Source organism: Piliocolobus tephrosceles, chromosome 1 (genome assembly GCF_002776525.5).
Source record: "Piliocolobus tephrosceles isolate RC106 chromosome 1, ASM277652v3, whole genome shotgun sequence".
Classification (NCBI taxonomy): Eukaryota; Metazoa; Chordata; class Mammalia; order Primates; family Cercopithecidae; genus Piliocolobus; species Piliocolobus tephrosceles.
In genome coordinates, this window is record NC_045434.1 from 94160448 (window position 1) to 94183955 (window position 23508).

The following is a 23508-nucleotide window of genomic DNA, read 5'->3' on the forward strand; positions in this document are numbered from 1 at the left end:
GGTAAGCAACTTGCCCTACGTTACACAGTTAATAATAAATGAAGAAGTTAGATTTGGAAGATGAATAAAACTAGTTCCTGTCCCTAAAGGCAGTCTAGTAGGGAAACTAGACAAATAAACCACAATTCACTGCAATGTGGTTAGCACTTTGAGAAGAGCAAACATGGGGATCTTTGGGAAAACAAAAGTGGGTTGCCCAACCCCACTGGGGAGTGAAGAAACACTGCAAGGAGGAGGTGAGACACCCCTGATGTCGGTGAAAAGGCAGTGGAGAGGGTGAATGTGGGGAGTGCTCGAAGTCCACTGTATCTAGAACACAGTGCAGAAGGTGTAGGTGGTGAGGGGCAGGTCAGTAAGGTTAGAGGTGCAGGGAAAGGCTGGATCACAGAGTCCCAAAGCTGTGGTTAGGAGATTGGACTTTACCCTCAAGGCAACAGGGCATCATGATAACTCTTAAGGAGGTGAGTGACATGATCACATGTACAGGTTTAATGGATTAATCTGGCTACAATAGGGGAACAAAATTTTTTTTTTTTTTTTTTTGACAGAGTCTCTCTCTGTTGCCCAGGTTGGAATTCAGTGGCATGATCTCAGCTCCTTGCAACCTCTGCTTCCCGGGCTCAAGAGATTCTCCTGCCTCAGCCTCCCAAGTAGCTGGGATTACAGGCATCTGTCACCACATCTGGCTAATTTTTGTATTTTTAGTAGAGACAGGGTTTCACCATGTTGGCCACACTGGTCTTAAACTCCTGACCTCAGGTGATCCTCCTGCCTTAGCCTCCCAAAGTGCTGGGATTACAGGTGTGAGCCACCACCATGCCTGGCCTGGGGACAAATCTTTGAGGACTGAAGAAAGGTAGAATCCAAGACAATTCATGGCATCTTGGATTCGATGAAATACAGCATATTAACTCCTCAAAACAACCCCACAAGACAGGTATTAGCATTATGTCCAGTTTATAAAGGAGAAAAGTGGGCAAGAAGGAAGTTAATTGGCCAGGTGTGGTGGCTCATGACTGTAATCCCAGAACTTTGGGCAGCCAAGGCGAGTGGATCACTTGAGCCCAGGAATTTGAGACCAGTCTGGGCAAAATGGGGAGACCCCCATCTCTACAAAAAATCAAAAGTTAGCCAGTTGTGGCAGTGTATGCCTCCAGTCCCAGCTACTCAGGAGGCTGAGGTGGGAGGATCGTTTGAGCCTGGAAGGTTGAGGCTGCAGTGAGCCGTGATTGTGTCACTGCACTCCAGCCAGGGTGACAGAGTGAGACTCTGTCCCAAATAAATAAATAAATAATCAATTAAAAAAAAAAAAAAAGAAGTTAAGTAACTTGCTGAGGGCCACACCGCTAGTAAATGGTAGAGCTCTGAGTAAAGTTTGGGGGCCAGTGAAGTCAGGAGACAGCACTAGGGAAAAACAAATTCTTCCAGAAAAACCATAAACTGAAGAGAAGAAAAAGAAGACAAAGAATGGCCAGGACAATGGTATTAGTGTAGCCACAGAGACAAAATAGAATGGGCTAGGTTGGGGAGAGGGAAGGAGAGAAAGAAGCTTGTTGACAGGAAGCAGAAGGCCTGAGTGTGCGTGACCAAAGAAGGGGCAGGCAAAGTCCCTGTGGGCAGGTCAGGGGCAAAGAAGGACTGAGGAGGTGAAGGAGAGGATTCCTGAACAGGACATTTCACCAGAAGCCCAAGAGTGCAGCCTCAAGGCCAGGAAGGAAAGGGTCTACTGCTTCAGGAACTCAGGGGCTAGAGGTGAATGTGGAAATGGACTACTTGTCAATTTCACAAAAAGGAAGGGGATGCCATTTGCTGGGCTTCTGAACTTGTAGAACAAGGGCCAGGAAGGACCTCTTTAAAGCTTTAAATGAGCACTCAACTAATGGGGAATATGGAGCAGGAAGATGGCACTCCCTTGGGTGCTTCCCACATTCCCCACACCACAGAATGGACTCTGTGTGCCTCACCAGGCCTTGTTTGTGCTGGGCCACAGAGGTCTGGAGGGGAGAAGTTGGAACCTGAAGGAAAGAAGCAAGATCCTTTTCTTTTTGCTTTGGTGGTAGCAATAGGTAGATAATCTAAGCTTGGTACAAAAAAAGCCTGATTAGAACTTTCACTGTGACAAGGCTATCTGTGATTGGGATGAGCAGGTGGGCTTTTGTTACAACCCCTGCTCCATGTTCCTGCACAGACAACTTGTGACTACCTTCCCCTTACCTGCTGTGCAGTCCCAGAAGGATGTCTAGACCTGCCTGGCTCTGTGGTGTGCTCTCCCTCCCATCAGCCGGGGAGGGTGGATCAGGCAGCTCACCTAATATCCTGTAGTCATCCTGGGCTTTCCTGGCTCGGAAAAATGCCTGGATCTTTACAATGGACTTAACCTGCCACGAACACAGATGGGAAAAGGGTTGCTGGCTGTCCTTGCTCTAGTCTCATGGGTAAAGGTTGGGTATGTGGGCAGGGGGAGCAAGGTGACACTCACGTTCTTCTGGAAGTAGTGCAGACGCCTCAGGTATTGCCTCCGAGTTGCCCACATCCGGGCCCAGGCCTGGATCTGGGAGAAGAAACACACTGCCTCAGCTCCAGCTTGGGGCCCACCCTCAGTCCCAGGCCAATTCAGCCAAATCCAGAGATCACAAGGAGGTGACAATACTGCAAGATTGTTCTCAGAGGGTCTTTCGAGAGAAAGAAGCCTGCCAAAACCACTGTAGCTACCTTGATTATGGCATCCAGGTTTGCCTTAAAATACTGCAACCGCTCCAGGTAAATCTTCCGCTGCCTATAACCCCGCCAATGAGCCTGCAAATCAGGAGAGAAAGGGCAGTAACTCAAGTAGGTCTCCTTTGGCCAGAGAGGCTTTTAAGAAAATCCTTGTCCTGGGCTCTCCAGGGAACGGAAGTGGGCAGTTACGTAGAGGGGGAAGGGGAAAGTGGTCCTGTTCTCAAAGAACTTCCAACTTCATGGGGAAGACCAAATGGCTGCACATAGCCAACAATGCCCTCTGCCATACTCTCTGGTCCCAGAACAAACACCCACATACCCACACCCACACACCTCTAACCAATACCTCTTCACAGAAACCCAACTATAAGATACAGTCCTAAAAGATAATAAAGCATACACCTACTCACCAACTTCACCAAAGTATGTACCATATCAGCCTAAAATACACTCATACACCCATATGCAGACCACCCACACCCTATCACACACTCCACCCTCCCTCATGTGCACAGAAAGTGGGCAGAGAGCAGTCTGGAAATGAATGTGGTTGTGTGGATGGGAAGTGTATACAGGCACAAAGCCGTGTGCTCACCATCTCTGCCAGGGGCCACCTGGGCAGCAGGTCACTAATGCTCTCATAACTCACATTCTCTTTACAACACAATCCAGCTCCTGACTCTAGCTTTCAGCAAATCTTCCCACCAAGGTCCCCAGTAATTCAGCTGTCAGGCCAATGGCCTCTCCCCTAGCTGATCTGCTGCAAAGGGTCCAACTGACATCTGCACAAATCATGCCTCCTTTGGTCTCTAAAATCTCAAGGCCCTCTTCCATTCTGGTCTCCTTCCTAGGAGCCTTTTCCCTTTCACTCCAAGCTTGTGTGGGATTAATTTTCCTAAAGTACCTCTTAGACTGTCCCAGCCTATTTCCAGAAGTTTTCAACCATCTGACCCCACACTCCCTATTTGACTTTCCACTGGTCCCCACCTTCTTAAGGATCCTAGCTGCATCAGACTTTTCACTTTCTTCTAAACATGCCTCATAGTTTTCTGTCCCCAAACCTTTTATACCCACCCTTGTTCCCAGCCCTATCTCTACCCACTGAAATCCTTCCCATCTTTTTTTTTTTTTTTTTTTTTCCTTTGAGACAGGGTCTCAAAGGCTGGAGTGCAGTGCTGCCGTCATGGCTCACTACAGCCTCCACCTCCTAGGCTCAAGTGATCCTCCCGCCTCAGCCTCCTAAGTAGCTGGAATCACAGGCATGTGTCACCATGCCTGATTAATTTTTTATGTTTTGTAGAGATGGGGTCTTACCATATTGCTCAGGTCAGTCTTGAACTCCTCGGCTCAAGTGATCCTCCCACCTTGGCCTCCCAAAGTGCTGAGGTTACAGGCATGAACCACCATGCTTGGCCCTTCCTGCCTTTTAGTCCCCATGTCCAGCATCTCCCAGTGCACAGGCCCTGGGAGACACACTACCACTGACATTATCTCAGTTTGGTAAAACTTGGGAGCAACCCCTCTCATTCAGTTGCCCCCAGCCCTTCCTAAAGACAGTTCTGCCAGCTTTCCCTCAAGGCTTACATGGCCCCTCTGTTGGGAAAGGATGTAAAAGAGGATAGCTTGGTCCATGACGCCAGCTGTTCATGTTGGAGCCTAGAGGTCAGGAAGCCCCATTTCCATGCCTGCCCTCAGGACTCTTTCCTTTCCTCCTCCAGGTACTGCCTGGAAAGTTGCTGTGGGAAAAGGCAGAGTGGTCTGCTCTCTGCCCTTTCCCACTACACAACCTCCACCAGGCTCCTTAAGGCCTCTGAATTGGTCAGAATTCAGGACCCTGGCTGGGGTTCTGGCCAGGGTGGGTCAGAGCTTTTAGGAGATAAAGTCTCAGCACACCTAGGCAGCCTCATTTTGGATTTTCCTTTCCCCTGGCAAGAGGCTCAAGGCTCTGGGCTACCTCTCTCTTTCTCTGTCTCCCAGAACCCAGGCCACAGCCCGCACAGCTCTGGTACTAGTGACAAATGTTCCCTCTGACTCCATCTTCTTTCTCACTGTCGGTGTGGTTTTTCATCGCCTTAGTGTGAAATTCCAGACTGGGCTTAGGATGGAGAAATCCCTATGATTCAGACCACTAAATACAGATCACTAAAGTTCTGTATTGAGTTCTGGGACCAATGCCCCGAAAACAAAATCTCATAATGGCTCCCATCAATGGAGCACTTACCACACTAAGTGCTACATGTAATTTTCCTACTGAATCTTCCCAACCAACATACGAGGTGAGCACCATCATTATGAATGAGAAGACTGAGTGCTAGAGAGGGCATAAGGTGCCCAATGTCATATGACTCAGAAGTGGTAGGACCAGGAGGCAAACTCCCCCTTCTGACCCCAAAGCCTGAGCTCTCAATTACCCCCCACCACCGTCAGTCATAATCAAGGGCCATTTGCCAGTCCCGGTCTGCCCATCTGTCTCCCTTGGAGTCCTCTGGTGTTATCTTTGTGTCCCTCCTATCACAATGTCTAACATCAAGTGTACTCCAATTTCTGTGAGGGGAGAGATGTGATTACTCACCCTTAGGCCTCGCACCCATCTCCCACCCTTGCCTAGTGCCAAGTGGCATGTTCTTGGCATTCAAAAAGTTTATGAAAGCATCTTTACATTGCCAGCACCCCAGTGAGGCCCTCCAGATCACATCTGCCTGGGAAGGTATCTATCTGCTCAACTGCCATGATTCCTGGCTTGCACAGTACCTCTGGCTATCTTCCCTACCAGCCTCATGTCGCGGTTACTTACAGGTCAGTCTCAGAGGCCACACTGGACCATCCACGGGTTGGAAGAATAAAAATGGGAAGGGCTGGTTGGAGAGGAAAGGTAGAAGACTCTTCTCTTCCTAAAGGATATTTCACCCCTTTTCTGTTTAACCACCACTTCTTCGAGCCCTACTGGTATCTAAGCCTTGATGTCTTACTAAACAAATACACACACACACACACACACACTTTTAGAGACAGAGTCTCACTCTGTTCTCTCTGTTGCCCAGGCTGGAATGCAGTGGTGCCATTATAGCTCATTTCAGCCTCAAACTCCTGGCCTCATGCAATCCTCCCACCTCAGCTTTCTGACTGGCTGGAATCATAGGTGTTAGCCACTGCACCCAGCTAAATCTTATTTCACTCTTCCCTTGGGGAAGCTAAAAAGCAGCTCTCACTCTCTGGATAGTGATGATGATGACATAAATAGCATGGTAACTTCTACCATGTTCTAACCTACCTCCCAGGCACAATTTATAAACACTTGAGATATTACCCAACTTAATCCTCATAACAACTCTATAAGGTAGGTGCTTTCATTAGCCCTATTTTTCAGATGAAAAGACTGAGGGACCAGTGAGGAAACTGAGGGAGAGAGGGTAAGTAACTTGCCAGGGTCACACAGCTAAGAGGTGACAGAGCTGGGATTCAAACATACGTGGTCTGGCTCCAGAACCTATGCTTTTAACCACTACTATTCAGAGGCCGAAAGATCATTCCCATGTCAGTAAAAAGGAAGCAGGGTGGATATCCTGGAGCCCAGATAAGCGCAGGCCCTGAAGACTGAGAAAGCCAGAGCCTGCCACCTGGATCTGGATGACTGCTGGGAGCCAGGTCCTCAGAAAGTGGGAATGCTCAGCAAACTTCTGTCGAACTAGGAAGCCACGGAGGCGGGCCTGGAGCTGGACGACAAAGCCAGTGTTGGCTTTCCAGAGCTGTTGGCGGTCATAGGCAGCAGTGACCTTGGTGACAGCTGACTGTGGAGGCAGGAGAGAGATGCTGTGGTCTTTCGGGGAGTGGGAGCCTCTTCTCCAGGGCATTCCCATCCAAGATCCCCCACCCTTGCAGGAGCTCTGTCAACCTGGATCTCCTCCCGGGTCAGGTGAGAGGTGTGGAGGCGGCAGCCAGAGGGTTGCTCCCAGGTCCCCTGGAAGGTCTGCAGATGGAAGTAGTAGGCAGTGCCATCGTTCATATCATGTTGAACCCAGAAAGCTGAGTCTGCTAAGCAGAAACCAAGCAAGCAGAAAAGGTTCAGAGCAGGCAAGGGGTGGCTGGGGCAGGCAGAGAAGAGGAGGGTCAGGTTGGGGCCATTACCTGGACGCTGTTTCTTTGCCATGGCACCTTCCAGGGCTCGCTGATAGCCGTTGGCACAGTTGGGAACTACCCCTCGAAGGGCCACTGCGGGGTTCCTCAACACCCGCTCAGTCTGGGCTGCCTTGCCCTCTTTGATGGCTTGATTGATGGCGGCCACACCAACAGCCACTGACAGGGGCATCAGGAGACAGCAGTCAATCCTTCGCCCAAGTCCCTCCCATGGGCCTTAGCCTGTCCACTAGGGACAGATTCCGTGAAAGAGGACACAAAATCACCCTTCTGAAGGAGTAGATGGGAACATCCCAGGATGGACAGAGACACATACATGAAAAGCAGCACCATGCAACTGTGCTTGGAGGGAAAGGCAGCAGCAGTCAAGGAAGCACTCCGAGGGAGGCAGCGTGGGTCTAGGCTGAGTTGGGGCTTGATAAAAGGAAAATCAGCTTGAACAGAAGCATAAAGGCCCAGAGCAGTGGCTCATGCCTGTAATCCCAACACTTTGGGAGGCTGAGGCAGGCAGATCACTTGAGCCCAGGAATTTGAGATTAGCCTGGCCAACATGGCAAACCCCCATCTCTATAAAAAAAATACAGAAATTGGCCAGGCGCTGTGGCTCACGCCTGTAATCCCAGCACTTTGGGAGGCCAAGGCAGGCAGATCACCTGAAGTCAGGAGTTCGAGACCAGCCTGGCTAATACAGTGAAACCCCGTCTCTACTAATAATATAAAAATTAGCCAGCTGTGGTGGTAGGTGCCTATAATCCCAACTACTCAGGAGGCTGAGGCCCGAGAATCGCTTGAACCTGGGAGGTGGAGGTTGCAGTGAGCCAAGATTGCACCACTGCACTCCAGTCTTGGTGACAGAGCGAGACTCTGTCTCAAAAAAAGAAAAAATATTAGCCAGGTATGGTAGTGCATGCCTGTACTCCCAGCTACTCAGGAGTCTGAGGTGGGAGGATTGCTTCAGAGGTTTCAGTGAATGGAGATCACAGTACACTGCCCTCTAGCCTGGGTGACAGAGTGAGACCCTGTCTCAAAAGAGAAGCATAAAGGCAGGATATGGGCAGAGAACCCTGGGACAGTTTCTTAGGAGAAGAGAGCCTAAGAGGTGGGAATGGCTGATACAGCATCTGCCTTCCAGTCACTAGTAGACAGACAGATGGACAGAGAGACCACAACCACTGAGAACTAACACCACCAGCACCACACATCAGCACACCCCTGTCTACTTGCACTGAGTCTGTCTATTTTCCTCAAACTCCTGCCAATTCCTCTTCTCTCACTCCAAGTCTAAACATTTTCTAGCCAGAGCTGATTGACTGTTGGAACCCAAACTCAAGTTACCAGCAGAAACGGGATTTCTGACTACTGCGTGATCTCACACGCCCACATTATAGGGAAAGTGTCCACAGGAAGACATAGAGGGAGGCAGCGGGTGAACTATGGATTCTCACCTCCTGAGAATTTCCTGCCCTGCTGACTGCCAGGAAATCCATCCTGCAGTCCGAACAGCAGCCCTCCTGCTCTGACTCTGGCCTGCCTCACCAGAGGTTGAAGGAAGACGGAGATGACCAGGGAGGCCGCCTGACTATCTGGGCTGCTGCTGAGCCCACATCACCATCCCTCCCCTCCCAGGGTCCCCTGCTCAGTCCATTTACTTCTCTGAGCTGTATTAGTGTCCTGGTTGGCTCTGACCACTCCCTGGCGGATCTCCTCAAGCCACAGCACAGCTCCAGGATCCCCTGTCACCTGGTGGATTGAGGGAGAAAAAAAAAGATGAGACCCCAAGCTAATCTCTCTAGGTTCCCAGGCCAAGATGCCTAAGGGAACCAAACCGCAGGCAGGCATTGGGAGCCACAGGGACAGTGATCTCCACTCAGCTCCCTGTCCTGTGTGTGGGCACGTGTGGCGTGTGGTTCCCTGGGATGCAGCCAGGCTCAGAAGGCTCTCTTTTCCTACTGGGCTTTTAAGTCTACTCGGTTTGGCCACAGCACCTCCAGAACCACAGAGGCTCTGCATAGCTCCTCAAACCCTCAGCATCCACCACCTTCTCAACAGCTCAATTCCGTGCTCTTGTGCCTCAGTCATGTCCAGGGATAGCCCACACTGGAGGCTCCACCTACCTGCCCCCACGCCCCACTCCCCTAGGCCTCATTGCACCTTCTCAGGCTGATCCTGACCATGACTTTTATCTTCTCTTTCCTTTTCTTGCTCCACACTCCTCTACCCGACAAGGTAGTGGGAAGATTATATGAGGCCACAGGTTAAGCAATCCCATGCCTGCCACACTGTCAGACTGATAAAGGCTTGAATCCTTCCTTGCCTCACACAACCCCAGATTTCTACTCCTTCCCAACTCTCCTCATTAATAATAGACTTTGTAAACTAACATTTTATTGAGTACTGTCTATGTGCCAGGCAGTATTCTAAAGCACTTTCTTATGCATTAATACTTGTAAAGCACATAAAATGATGCTTGGCACAGAGTGAGGACTCAATAAATGTTAGCCAGTACTACTGTCATATTATCTCACTTACACCCCATAACTATGAGATACGCTCATTACTGCCACAAGCTTGTAGGTAATGAAACAGAGGCACAGAGAGGTTAAGTAACACATGCAGGGTCAGGCTGCCAAGACGTAGCCTCCAGTAGTCTGGCCTAGAAGCCTGGGCTCTCAACCACTCTCTACTGCAATATACTCAGGGCGTTTCAGGTTCAAAATCCTGCCCCATTTGTCAATTCATTTAATTTTCACCCTCATTCTGGGAGCTGGGTAGGACCAGGTAGGCAGTACTTTACAGATGAGTAAATAGAGCTCAGAGATATCAAGGGATTTGCTCAAGGTCACATGGTCACTAAGGGTCAGAGTGGGAAATCCAGCCTAGTTCTCTGGCTCCCAGGTCTGTGCTCTTCCCATGAACTGCCCACTGCCCTGGCAATGGGAGCCATCCTTCTTTACCAGATTGGAACACCCCCCGACCCCACCCAGAAGCCATTGTGTCCATCAGAATAGAGCTCTGCCAGACTGGGTACAGTGCAACCCACAGAGAATGTTCTTCCTGCTCTGATGACCAGCCCTAACTTCACCTGGGCCTTCTGCCTTTTGGCTGCCACAAGGAGGAGATGGTACCGAGGGGCGACAGGGAGGCTGACATCATCGAGGCCAGCTGCAGGAAGCAGTAGGGCAGACAGAGTCTTCTCAGGGCTGCCTTTGTCCAGAGCCTCATTGATGAGGCTGATTGCAAGGACCCCTAAGAAACAGAGATCTAGGTGTGTGGGGGGTCCCTAGATTTACGGCTAAGGGACAGGACTGCCTAAATTGGGCCATCTCCACCCAGCTCCAGACTATACTCACGGTCAGTCTCTTCTTGGGCCTGTGCATTGACCTGGCTCACAGTGGCCTGCAGGTCATTCCAGCTCAGGAAGTCCTCACCCATCCCACGCTCCTGTCGCAATTTCAGCAGGGCATCGAAGTAACTGGCAGCGGGGTGAAGGGCAGAGAGGTGAGTAGCATGTAAATCATCAGCCAGAAGTCAGGGGAAAGAGTTGAACGATTTTTCTCACTTGACCTCCAGGACACCACACTCTTTTAGTTCTCTTCTTGCCTCACAGGCTGTTCTTTCTGAGACACCCCTGCTGGTTCCTCCCTGACACCTAAACATGGAAGCATCCCAGTCTTCAGTCTCCAGACCTTTTCTCTCTCCATACTCACACTGTAGGTGATCTCACCCAATCTCATGACTTTAACACCATATGCTCCTGAAAGCACATCTCCAGCCCATTCATTTATCCCAGCCAGCATCTTGTGATTTCCAAGTGAATGTCTAATAAGCACCTCAAACCCAACAGCTCACATCTGAACTGATTCCCCTGCTTAACCTGCGTGTCCCACCATCTCTCCCATCTTGCCCCAAATCTTGGAGTCATACCTAATTCCATTCTCTCTTATACCCCATGTCTATTATATGACCAAATCCTGTCAGTTTGCTTTCAAAATGTATCCAAAATCTGACTCCTTTTCCCCATCTCCACTACCGCTCAAGGCCAAGCCCCCATCATCTCTTGCCTAGATTACTCCCATAGCTGTCTAACAGGTCTCCCTGCTTTCCCCTTGTACCCCTGCAGTCAATTCTCAGCACAGCAGCCAGAAAGATCCTGTTAAGTAGATCAGATTGCTGGGCATGGTGGCTCACACCTGTAATCCCAACACTTTAGGAGGCCAAGATGGGAGGATAGTTTGAGCCCAGGAGTTCAAGACTAGCCTGGGCAACATAGAGAGATCCTATCTCTACAAAAAAATTTAAAAAATAGCCAGCCATGGTGGCATGTGCCTATAGTCCTAGCTACTTGGGAGGCTGAGTTGGGAAGATCACTTGAGCCAGGAGTTCAAGGATGCAGTGAGCCGTGATTGCATCACTACACTCCAGCCTGGGTGACAGAGCAAGACCCTGAGCTGTGATTACACCGCTGCACTCCAGCCTGGGTAACAGAGCAAGACCCTGTCTCTAAAAATAAAAAAAAAAAAAATTAAATAGGTCAGATCAACTCCCTCCTGGCTCAAAACCTCCCATGGCTTCCTTCCTCACTCAGAGTAAAAACCAGAGTCCTACATGGTCAGGCCTCGGCTACTTGGTCTTCATCTCCCACTCCTCTTTCTTCCTCACTTCACTCCACCACACTGGCTTCCTGGTGTTCTTTGAACACACCATGCACATTGCTTTCTCAAGGCCTCTGCCCCAGATAGACTCATGGCAATCATTTATACCCTTTAGGTCTCTTTCAAAATGACCTCCTCAGCAAAGAGGCTTTGCATAACTACATTATGTAAAACAGAAAAACCGTCCCTACTATGTCTCTACCCGTTACCACTTTGCCCTATTTTATTTTATTTTTCTCATGCCTCTTCTTCTTTTCTTTTCTTTCTTTCTTTCTTTCTTTTTTTTTTTGAGACGGAGTGTCGCTCCTGTTGCCCGGGCTGGAGTGCAATGGTGTAATCTCGGCTCAACACAACCTCTGCCTCCCGAGTTCAAGTGATTCTCCTACCTCAGCTTCCAGAGTAGCTAGGATTACAGGCATGTACTACCACGCCCAGCTAATTTTGTATTTTTAATAGAGATGGGGTTTCTCCATGTTGGTCAGGCTGGTCTCAAACTCCCGACCTCAGGTGATCCTCCTGCCTCGGCCTCCCAAAGTGCTGGGATTACAGGCATGAGTCTCTGCTCCCGGCCACCTCATCTTCTTTTCCAATCATCTGTCTCCCTCTACTAGCATGTAAGTTAGACAAGAGGAGAAAGTGTTTTGTTCACTGGTGTTTCCCCAGCACCTAGAGTAATATCTGGCACATGGGTCAGTACTCAAACATCTGCTAGGAAAGAATGAATCAATGAAGAAAAGAGGAATGACTGTGACCCCATCCACTCCCAGGAAGAAACACAGGCGAAGGAACTGTGAACAGACCCAGAGGGTGGGCCTGGGCCCAAGAATGGGACATCATGCACAAGGCAAGTCTCCAACAGAAGACTGCTGAGTCTTGGCTGCATTCCCCCATCCCTCACTCCCAACATGTGGCTAAGCCTTTCTCACCGCTGGGCATTTTCTCCTTCCACCTCTGCCAGGCCTGTGGCAGGGTTCACCAGGCTGCTCCAGAAGCCACTGGCATCCTGGGCCTCCAGGGCCCGGTTAATCAGGACCACAGCTGAGAGCATCTCCACAGCCACGAAGAGCTCCTCCTGGCCAAGCTCCTACAATGGGTGGGGGGGCCAATTCCCAAGTGGGCAGGTGAAAGGTCTAAAGGCCTATTCACTATCCTGCCCCTAAGGTTCTCAAATATCCCAGAGTCTCTATCCCAAAACCCCAGTGCCCTGATTCATTCACTAATAATCATCATACGAAACGCTTGAGAATACTTACTATGTGCTCAATTATAAGTACTTCACACAATATCATTTAATTTTCATAATAAGCCGACAATAGAACCATAGTATCATTAATATCCCCATTTCACAGATGAGCCCACAACCAATAATGTAAGTCAAAATGAGCTGCCTGATTTCAAAGCCCACACTTAACAAGTAAGCTCTACCAGCTCCCATTGGTCCCTACTGCACATCAAGAACTGTATTAGCCGGGTGCAGTGGTTCATGTCTGTAATCCTAGCACTTTGGAGGCCAAGGTGGGCAGATCGCTTGAGCTCAGGAGTTTGAGACCAGCCTGGCCTACATGGCAAAATCTTGTCTCTACTAAAAATACAAAAATTAGCTGAGCATGGTGGCGCGTACCTGTTGTCCCAGCTACTCAGGAGACTGAGGCAGGAGGATCGCTTAAACCCAGGAGGTGGAGGTTGCAATGAGCCGAGATCACGCCAGTGCACTCTAGCCTGGGTGACAGAGTCAGACCCTGTCTTAAAATAAAATTTAAAAAAATTGAACTGTACTAGGCTCTGGGTATACAGAGATAAAAATGGAGTGGTCGCCTCCACACTGCACTGCACCACACACCCAAAAAGCCCTGGCCCCATTTCCCTGCCCTGCCTTCTTCTCCTTTTCAAACATCTGCTTATGCTGTGCCCTCTGTCTAGAGCACCCTTCCTATTTTCTTCTCTTTTTTTTTGCGATAGAGTATCGCTCTGTGGCCCAGGTTGGAGTGCAGTGACACAATCTTGGCTCTCCCGGGTTCAAGAGATCTCTGAGCCTCAGCCTCTGGAGTAGCTGGGATTACAGGCATGTGCCATCACCACACCTGGCTAATTTTTGTATTTTTAGTAGAGATGGGGTTTCACCATGTTGGCCAGGCTGGTCTTGAATTCCTGGTCTCAAGTGATCTGCCTGCCTGGACCTCCCAAAGTGCCGGTATTATAGGCATGAACCCCCATGTCCAGCCCCCTTCCTATCTTCTCCTAACAGAATGTTGTGAACATCAACAACAATAATATTAATAGCTAAAGCTTACTTTCCAGGTTCTTCTCTAAGCAAATATGTTACCTCATTTAATCCTATAGCCTGAGGTAAACATATTATTGTTCACATTTTATATTCAAAGAAATTGAGCAGCAGAGAAAGTAATTAACTTGCCCAATGTCACATAGCTAAGAACTAGCAGAGCCAGATTTGAACTCACACAGCCCAGCTCAAAAGTCCACAACTTTAGTCACAATGCTTTACTTCTTAGTACTTATTTTATGCTTCCTTGTCATAGTCATTCCTATGTTGAACTGTGCCTTTCCTGAGGGCTGTGCCTGTATCCAAGTCATGCTGGGAGTAGACGCTCTATAAACACCTGCTGTGGGTGTAGTTCTCTATTGATTCTCTTCCAGGAAGCTTTTCCAGCTCTGCTTCCTCCATTTCCTTGGTCTGAAGACTTCTTCCACCTATGTCATCTGCTCTTCTCTCCCTGTGTCTCTCTTTGGACCCTCAGGTGTATTCTAACCCCTCCGACAGACTGAAAGTCCCTAAGTGAGGGCCCTGTCGCTTCACTGTCAGAGAAGAGGTATGGACTGGGACGAGGTGGGACAGCGAAGTGGTTCAAAGCATGGGCCCCTGCATCCACTCCCAGCACTGGCACTCACAGCTGTGTTGGGCAAGTGACTTAACCTCTGCATCTCAGCTTCCCCATCTCTAAAACAGAATGTCTCCCTCATAGGGTCTTTTTAAGGATTAAGTGAGTATGTAAAGCAGTGTTTGCTCAAGGTAATGGCTATTAAAATATGCTCAGTAAGGCAGGGATGATAGCTCTTTCCCCATCCTAATCTCGTGCCAGCATCTCATATTGCACTCACAAGAGGGTGGCCTGGGCTGCCTGTCCTGATCCCTCCAGCTACTTGGGGGCCGCAGAGCTAGACCCACATTTCTGGGGCTTACCCCCTGCTGCTGCCGCTGGAGCACTGCCAGCTCCTGCTGGTACATAGCTGACGCAACAGGGTACACTGGAGGCAGCTGGGCCTCAGGGCACATCAGCTCCTTCACAGTGTCAGCCACCACTCCCCTCTGGATGGCTTTGTTGATCCGCTGCACAGCATGGAACACTGTAAGGGAGGAGAGCAACAGGTTGTACAGGCTGGGCATTCAGTGGCTTCTCCACTCTCCTGACCAACTAGGCTCTGCTGGGGAATCTTGGTGGGGAAATTGCTTTGTAACTGCTCTCAAAAACCTGTGAGGTTTTCTGCTAGGTTTAAAATGCCTTTCTAAATGTTCAGGAAGAAAAGGGGCTGGGTCCCTTTAAGAAGAGGCTCTGTAAGAAGCAATTTGTCAGGCCTTGAAATTGAGTAGCTCAGCATGTAACACACAGTGGCTGTCATGGCAGAGGGTGAGTTCCTAAGGTGGTGAGCACAAGATTGACAGGTGGCTATGGAGCGTAACTAAGATGAGGTTAGTCAGGGGGCTCTAGGGACCAAGGCTTGATGATAGCACAGAGAAATAAGGAACCAGTTCCTAGGTGGAGCCGTTTGCTGCAAAGGGCAGCAGTAAGCTTAAAAGGGGCTGTGGTGCCTCAACGTAGTCTGAGTTTACAAACTCCGTGGCTAATAAAATGCCAAGCAGATAGGGGCACTGGCATCAAAGAGAGCACAATCTACTGGGAAGAGCTAAGGATACCAAAGTACCTACAGTGCACTGCTGTCAATGTCATGTTAGAAGTCCACCTCCCCCCACCCCCACACAATGCTATGGCAGAGCAGGGGAGGAGGGATTCTGGCTGGGAGAGCAGGAAGACTTCACAGAGGAGGCAGCCTTGGAGACAGCTCTGGAGAATGTTTTCACCTGCTTATCAACAGGTGAGAATGCGGGAGAAATGTAACCCAAAGGACCAGAGGCCGGTGATGGGAAAGGCTGGAGGGCAATCTAGGGAGAATAGACAGTTTGCTAGGCTGAACTGGGTGGAATGTGAACAGAAGAGCTGGCGAAGAACTCTGGAAAGGTCTTATCTGCCAGGACAAACAGACAGGACTAAAGTGTGGGCTAAATAATGCAAGAACCCATAAAGGTCTGAAGATGTTCAACAAGGGAGATACGATCAGATCTGTGCTTCAGAGATTACTCTGGTAGCGGTAATCGGCAATCGGGAATGAACTGAGCAGATTAGGAAAGCAGCCAGTCAGGAATGGCCTGGGGGCTACTGAAAGCTAGTGAATGTTGGAAAGCTCTGTTAGACGAAGGTAAATGGTTACTGAGCAACCTCTAAACCTGACAGCAAGTCCAGACTAAGGCAAGCAACTGTAACAGGTCTAGTGTCCACAGGCTACTGCATTTTGCCTCAGCACTGTTTCTCTTCATACTTGCAGTGTAGATAGATCTCTTGGAGGAAGACAATTACAAACTCGCATTCTTGTAATAAATAATTATATTTGTGGCCGGGCCCCGTGACTCATGCCTGTAATTCCAGCACTTTGGGAGGCCAAGGTAGGCAGATCAGTTGAGGCCAGGAGTTTGAGACCCATCTGGCCAACACAAATAACCCCACCTCTACTAAAAATACAAAAATTAGCCTGCCGTGGTGGCAGATGCCTATCAATCCAGCTACTCAGGAGGCTGAGGCAAGAGAATCATTTGAACCCAGGAGGTGGAGGTTGCAGTGAGCTGAGATTGTGCCACACTACACTCCAGTCTGGGCAGTAGAGTGAGCCTCTGTCTCAAACAAAAGCAAAAACAAATAAAAAAGAATTATAATTTGTATATAATGTTTTTAAGGGAAACAGAGTTAGAAGATGAGCTTCTTGCTCATATTCTGGAAAATTACTCCATTTCAGAAGCCAAAGGAATTCAAGCAGGTTGAAACTCAAAATTATAGGTAAACTACCTGGAAGAAAACTGCCTGCCCCAGGAGACCAACCCAGTGCAGTATTGCCATGTCATTATCTCTAAGTTCTTAATGAACTTATCTGTAGTGTCCCCCCAGGCAGCAGGAATACAGCAGACTATGTGAGGGGAGAAGTCCCTAGCCAGGCTGGAAGCAGCAGCAGTGTGCACTGCCCAACACAGAAGCCATCAAAGATGTGGGATACTCTTCTAAGAGCCAGAGATATGCACAGAGCAGTCCTCAGACCTGGAGATGACTTACTGGCTTGTTCCTGGTCACCCTTTGTGTTGGCTGCAGCCACACCAGCCTGGACTTCCTCCTTTTCCAGAAGCTCCACCAGGCCCAGCTCCTAAGAGAGGGAAGAGATACAGTAGAATGGAGCCCTTCTGGGGCCAAGACCATGCTTTACAAGCTGCCAGCATGAGCTCCCAGGTCTACCCAGCCACCTAACCTCAATCCTACCTCTCCCCTTTAGGCTGGCTCACTCATCCTTATTAACCCTTGCTCTGTCGCCCAGGCTGGAGTGCAGTGGCACAATCTCGAATCACTGCAACCTCCGCCTCCTGGGTTCAAGCGATTCTCTGCCTCAGCCTCCCGAGTAGCGGGGATTACAGGCACGTGCCACCACACAGGCTGATTTTTGTATTTTCAGTAGAGACAGGTTTACCATATTGGCCAGGCTGGTCTCAAAGACTTGACCTCAAGTGATCCACCTGCGTCAGCCTCCCACAGTGCTGGGATTACAGGCGTGAGCCATGGTGCCCAGCCCTATTAACTCATCTTTAAACTTTCTTGCTCAGCAAGCATGTAAAATAACAACATAAACAACACAAATAGTGTCGGCGGAAAAGTCAACTGCGTTAAAAACAAGATTGCTAAGTGGAGGCACCAGTTCAGCAATGGGGGAGCACATTACTGCCTATGGGACTGTCCTTGGGTTCCTCCTGGTCAGTCTGGGGGACTCTCAGGGACAGAAGCTGATCAGTCTGGTCTACTAGGCCTTGGGGTGATTTAACCATTTAAACATGCAGTCAGCACTTACAGAATACAAAGGACCAACAGTGGTGATCCCTAAGTAAGAGGCCCTCTCCCATTCTACAGTCACATAGAGGGGGTGGTAGGTAACAGACAGAGGCTAACCTGTGCCTTCTGCTCTCTATCTGAGCTCAATTGCTCCAGGTACCAGACAGCAAAGTCTCTCCTCACCCCTCGCAGGGCCAGGGCAGGGTCTTGAAGGGCCTTGAGCAAGGCTTCAGGGCTCTGTCTTTCCAGGGCGTCATCAACAACTTCTAGAGCCCCATGGACTGAAAATAAAGAGACTCCATAACAGACAGTGTGAGAAAGCCACCTCTCATAATCCCCTAGTCCAGCCCCAGGAATCTGCCCCCTTCTTGCCTGCCTGGAGTTACCCCACCCTTTCCCCCTTGGTTCCTGGGCCCATTTGGTTCAGCCCAGATTCTTCAGCTTGGTCTTCACAGCCTTCTCACTTCACCACCCCAAACCCCAGGGATATCCTCACCCAAACAGGCAAATGCCTACCCATCCTGAGCCTTCACACAGCTCCTACCCAGATCCCCCTTCCTCATGTATTATCCACACTGCTCTTCTCGAAGGACCCCAGTTCAACCTCCCCCGAGCATCAAGAGCTGCTCCTCTCTGTGGTTCTCCAGTCAGACAGAAACTTCCCGGACACGGACTACTTCTCTAGACACTGATGGCCACAAAGCAGTGCACATACTCCTTGGACTCTGATCTTTCCCAGAGGCAAGAGTTGGCCCAAGTAAGACCACAGGGCTTTCTGGCTTGAGAAAAGCTATCCCCCAACCTCCCAGTGCAGGGGCTTACCCTGAGGGCACCCCCAAACCACTCCTGCCTGATCTCTCTTACCGTTGACATGGTTGATATTGCCCTGGATTTCAGCCTGAGTTAGGTAGTGGTCATAGATGTCCTGGCTTTCTCTTTCATCCTGCAAAAACTCCATTGAGAGGGAATCTGCGAAACCCAATTCAATCTTCTTGTCCTGCTCTTCCCTCCCTGGCTACACTTATTTCTTCTTCTGGGGACCTTCCCAAGGCCAAAGGTCAGTCTGCTCAGAATTCAGAAAATTGTGGGGTCTAAACACCTGGCACTGACACATTTAAGCCAAACCAACCTTTGGAACCTCCAGTCCAATCTCATTCTGTTCTACATTCCAGTGCCCTTCTCAGGCTTCCCTGAAGATCATCCCCCAAGAACCTCTTCTCCACTCTTCTTTTCTGAATTCTCATCATTCTTCCAAGTTCCTTTCCTATTTCTCTAAAATCACTGACAAGTTATGGTTTCTCAAAGAAGCAATTTTGGATCCTAGAGACATGACAGACAGGAGTCCTGGTTTCACTCAAGACTTTCCAGCCACTCAACTTTTCGATCCCTGCAACCCAAGACTACTCCTTACATGGTTCCTGGCATTGGCTGCCTTCTCCATCTTGGCCTGGGCCAGCATCTCCTGGTAGATGGCTGCCAGAGGCTCTCGGAGATTCTCCAGAAGAGCACTGGGATTCTGCAAGGCAGCCAGGGTGTCCTCCACCACCCCTCGCTCCACTGCTTCATTGATGGCAAGAACAGCTGCATGGACTGGGAGGGGGCATGGAAACAAGGTCAGGAGGCCAGAGTGAACCCCAGACTGGAGCGCAACCAGTAGCAGGCCACTCTAACGTCATCCTTTTTCCCACCCTCAGGGGCCAGGCAAACCAGGTAGCCTTATGGCCCTATCTGTGGACGAGAGCTGGCCAGAATCCATCCAATGGCTATGAGGCTTGGAGCCCTCCCATACCCACTGACTCTACTCCTGGCAGGGCAGAGCCTAGTCCTTACCGGCAGCCTCATCCACCGATAGCTCATTGGCCAGGATGCCCCCGATCTTGCTGAAGGCAGGCAGCTGGAGGCCATATTTGGCCAGTTCGGATGCCATGTTGCTGAGTTCCTCAGCTGCAATGATGCCACAGGTGCCCTTCATCAGGTCCAGAACCCCCAAGACCCTGCCCAGGATGTGGTGGTAGGGGAAGGAGCTAGGCTTACCTGTGAATTTCACTTTCCCGTATAGATCATGTATCTGAGGGGCCAATCCCAGCCGGAAGAGGAATAGACTAGGAAAAATTGGAAGGCATTGGAAGGCACTGGGGCCTATTCATTTTGACACTCTGCCCACGATGGGTTTGAAGGAGATACTATGGGGACCTAGAGATGAAGACCACTCAGCACCTGCCCTCAAGTCATCCCCAACCCACATAAAGAAATATGACCATAAATCAGCCCAAGGAAAGTGCTGCAGAAGGTAAATAAGATGGTGTTGGGGGTCTGAGGGATTAGGAAGGCTTCACAGATAAGGCCACATTGCAGTAGCAGGTCACTCAATGGAGACAGAGGACAGGAAGGGCACAGCAAGCAGATACCTGCTGAGCTAAGGCACAGGGGCACAAAGGGACATGGGAAATGAAGTCAGAAAGAGAAACACAAGGAACCGGTCAGTCACTTGCTGTGATTTAGCCAACTGGTTGCTGATGGCTGGCTGTAAGTAGGATCAAAGAGCCTACACCATCCACACTAAGTGGCTTGCCTGTGTTGCTCTCAATAGGTCCTGTTCTGATTCCTTTATGCCCAGTTACACATTGAAGGCCCTACCCTGCTACCTTCCTGCCTCTGGTACACTGCTTGCCCTTCCCCTTCACTCACACAGGCCATACATAAATGTGCCACAGACATGCACACAAATCTAAACACAACTCTGAAAATCTGAAAGCTCACTCTCCTGAGCAGGGCTCCCTGTGCTCTACCCTTCATCCTTCTCGCTGAGTTTGTTGCTGCTGATTGTTGGTTGCATCCACCTAGAGGAACCTGGATGATAAAATTTGAGATTTCTCACCTGAGAGCATGGATGCAGTAGACTACCCGGGGCATGTTCTTTTTGTCATAGATATCTGTGGTCTCTGGGAAGAAGGTCTAGAAGAGAAACCAGTCAGTTACTGCCATTGGGAACCTTTAAGCAGCACCAAATATGGAGGGGGGGTGCCGAGGCATGGGTCTTCCTCTCCAACCTGAGATGTGCGCTCCCTTGTTACCTGGGGTATCTAGGTCAGTCTCCCCCAACCATTTCAAGTCAGCCTGGTATAAAAGAAAGGCACTGGGGATGCATACTAAGCCAAGGCTCAGTCACAGACACATAGTCCTAGGGTGCCCTGGATTAACCAAACACCAGATAAGGCTATCAAGGCTACAGGATATAAGCCATATCCTCCAAAAATAACAACAACAACAACAACAAAAAAAAAAACAAGCGCCCAGCTGTCTTCCAGATGTCTACAGTGAGCCTGCATGCCTCACCTTAGACCCTTGCCAAAGAGGTGGTACGCTGGAGAGCTGGCCTACTCCCATGGAGGGCCCAATGAGGCATATATTGCCAAGGACCACAAAAGTGTCAGGCTGTTATCCCTGTCTCCAAGCCAGCGGCTTCTGATCAATGAGAGACCTTCTAAGAACCGAGTGGCACCAGGTATGGCTTCTCAATGCCACCTAACCTCAATATATCTTGGTTACATTTAGATTCACAATAAAAGACCAAATTTAGAGACCTAGAGTATTCCAGTCCCACTGAAGACACATGACATCTATTGCTTCTGCCTCCCATCAAAGTGTCTTTCTTTACCGCTGTTTCCTGTATTATAGTTCCTTTCTACAGTGAAGAAAAACAAAGCAGAAAGAAACCATACATTGTAGAATCCTATCATGCCTTCATTTGTATAGCTCTTCACAATTCACAAAGGGAGTTCACACAGACCATGTGATCTTCCTGACAACATTGTAAGGTAGACAAGGCAGGGCTCACTATCGCCGTTTTACAGACGAATAACAAATTGAGGTTCAAAGAGTGAAATCATGTGTCCAGTTGGGGTTTTGGACCTAGGCTTCTAACTCAAAGTCTACCACCTAGGGAGGTGTATACCCTTGCTTCACACTGTGAAATTTGGTGGAGACAGGGCTGGCCAATACGAGCATGACATAGCAGGCCCTCCTGCACCCCCCACTGCATAATGGGAACTGTGACACTCAGGCCAGGGAAACTTCACCTCCTTTCATTCACAGGGAAGAGGAGGCAGAGAAAAGATAACCTGATTCAAAGACACACAGCTGCAAGGAACTGTTCTCTTAGATTAGTTTAGAAGACACATGGAAATAGGGCTAAACGGTTCAGGAAGATAAAGCATGGGATTTTGGGGGGTGGCTGGTAAGGAGTAAAGATGAATACCAATCTTCAGGCCCAGTATTACCGAAGGCAGACCAATGTGGGCTATTGCAGACAGCCAAAAGTTGATGTTGTCTGTGTGACGGAAATGTAAGCCAGTTGCCTGAAAGGGAAGGAAAAAGAAAATCTATTTCCACAGTTCTCAGCACTCCCTATGGGTAGAGCCCAGACTACAGCTTAACGATTCAGGAGAGATGGGCAGAGGGGAACCAGAGGACCACATCTTGTGAATTTTCCATCCTTACCAGCACAGAAAAACATAGATTAATAACACTCCCTTTTATCCAGATTTGGACAATAAGTTATATGGTCACTGTACCCTCAAAGCTTTGAGGAGAAGGGATCGTTTGAGGGGAAGTAGGTAGAAGGTGGAGTCCAATCCTCCCACCTGGTACCGCAGCTGCTCCACATCATAGATCTTCTTCAAGGGAACCACGGAGGGTGCAAAACAGTGGCCCAGCTTGGCCAGCAGCACTCCATTGCGAAGGCTCTCCTCCAGCTCCACCGGGGAAGGAAGCTCCTCCTTCAGGCAGGCCTCCATCCAGCTACGAACATGAGAGCACCTTCTCACAAACTCTGGCAGACCACAGTGATTTATTCGAACAACAGGAACTTCCCTCTCCCCCTCCTTTTAAGTGGCCCCTGACCCTCCTCTGCTTACTGTTCTGCCCTACCTCCAGCTCCCCTCTCTGCGCATTGCCTGCCTGTTCCCACCTTCTCCCAGGCTGTCCCAAATATCTGGATTGGCCAACCCTCAGCCCCACCCACCCAGCAAATCTTCCTTGACAGATCCTGAACCTGTCCATCTTCGATGAGGCTTAACTGTTACATAGCTTCTCACTCAGTCTAGTTACATCTTTTCTTCTTTCTTTTTTTTTTTTTTTTTTTTTGAGATGGCGTCTTGCTCTTGTTGCCCAGGCTGGAGTGCAGTGGCGTGATCTCAGCTCACTGCAACCTCCACCTCCTGGGTCCAAGTGATTCTCCTGCCTCAGCCTCCCGAGTAGTTGGGATTACAGGCACATGCCACCGCACCCGGCTAATTTTGTATTTTTAGTAGAGACGGGGTTTCTCCGTGTTGGACTCGTCTCAAACTCCCGACCTCAAGTGATCCACCCACCTCAGCCTCCCAAAGTGCTGGGACTACAGGCATGAGCCACCGCACCTGGCCCTAGTTACATCTTTAACTGTTAAACCAAACAGAATGTGCTCACTTCTTTCATTCTGGATTGTTCTCCGAGAACCTGGGTGCAGAAAGGTCATGTCTGCCTGAATGATCTACATGGCTCATAACCCAGCTTTGATGATGATGAGGGTAGTGGGGCTGATGGAAGGGGAGTAGCACAAAGGAACAGAAAGACCACAGCTCTTGGAGTATGAAGGCCTGCTTTCCAACCATCTCTCCTACTTCGCCTCTGTGAGCCTCAGTTGCACAATATGCAAAATGAGGATAGTGCCACCTGTATTTCCTTCAGTGGGCAGCTGCCAGGATCAAATGAGCTAATGAATGTGAAAACACTTTGAATATAAATGTAAAGTATTATTATTACTGGTGGTTGTATGAGGGAGAGATTAAAGTCTTCTCAGATGGAATCTC

General features: G+C 49.4%; 1 protein-coding gene across 1 annotated transcript in view; it reads right to left on the reverse strand.

Moving 5' to 3' along the window:
• The window catches only part of IQGAP3 (IQ motif containing GTPase activating protein 3), a 44857-nt gene that overhangs the window by 16131 nt on the left and 5218 nt on the right, over nucleotides 1–23508 (reverse strand). Inside the window, exons 3-22 of the mRNA XM_023214061.1 lie at nucleotides 22303–22459; nucleotides 21940–22017; nucleotides 20538–20614; nucleotides 19694–19761; nucleotides 19490–19603; nucleotides 19071–19249; nucleotides 18524–18602; nucleotides 17777–17940; nucleotides 16898–16985; nucleotides 14704–14867; nucleotides 12431–12588; nucleotides 10203–10324; nucleotides 9935–10098; nucleotides 8502–8592; nucleotides 6844–7011; nucleotides 6611–6750; nucleotides 6336–6506; nucleotides 2713–2796; nucleotides 2480–2551; nucleotides 2309–2378 (exon numbers count right to left, since the gene is read on the reverse strand). Coding sequence (XP_023069829.1) covers nucleotides 2309–2378; nucleotides 2480–2551; nucleotides 2713–2796; nucleotides 6336–6506; nucleotides 6611–6750; nucleotides 6844–7011; nucleotides 8502–8592; nucleotides 9935–10098; nucleotides 10203–10324; nucleotides 12431–12588; nucleotides 14704–14867; nucleotides 16898–16985; nucleotides 17777–17940; nucleotides 18524–18602; nucleotides 19071–19249; nucleotides 19490–19603; nucleotides 19694–19761; nucleotides 20538–20614; nucleotides 21940–22017; nucleotides 22303–22459 — 2408 coding nt within the window. The remainder of the gene's footprint in view (nucleotides 1–2308; nucleotides 2379–2479; nucleotides 2552–2712; nucleotides 2797–6335; nucleotides 6507–6610; nucleotides 6751–6843; nucleotides 7012–8501; nucleotides 8593–9934; nucleotides 10099–10202; nucleotides 10325–12430; nucleotides 12589–14703; nucleotides 14868–16897; nucleotides 16986–17776; nucleotides 17941–18523; nucleotides 18603–19070; nucleotides 19250–19489; nucleotides 19604–19693; nucleotides 19762–20537; nucleotides 20615–21939; nucleotides 22018–22302; nucleotides 22460–23508) is intronic.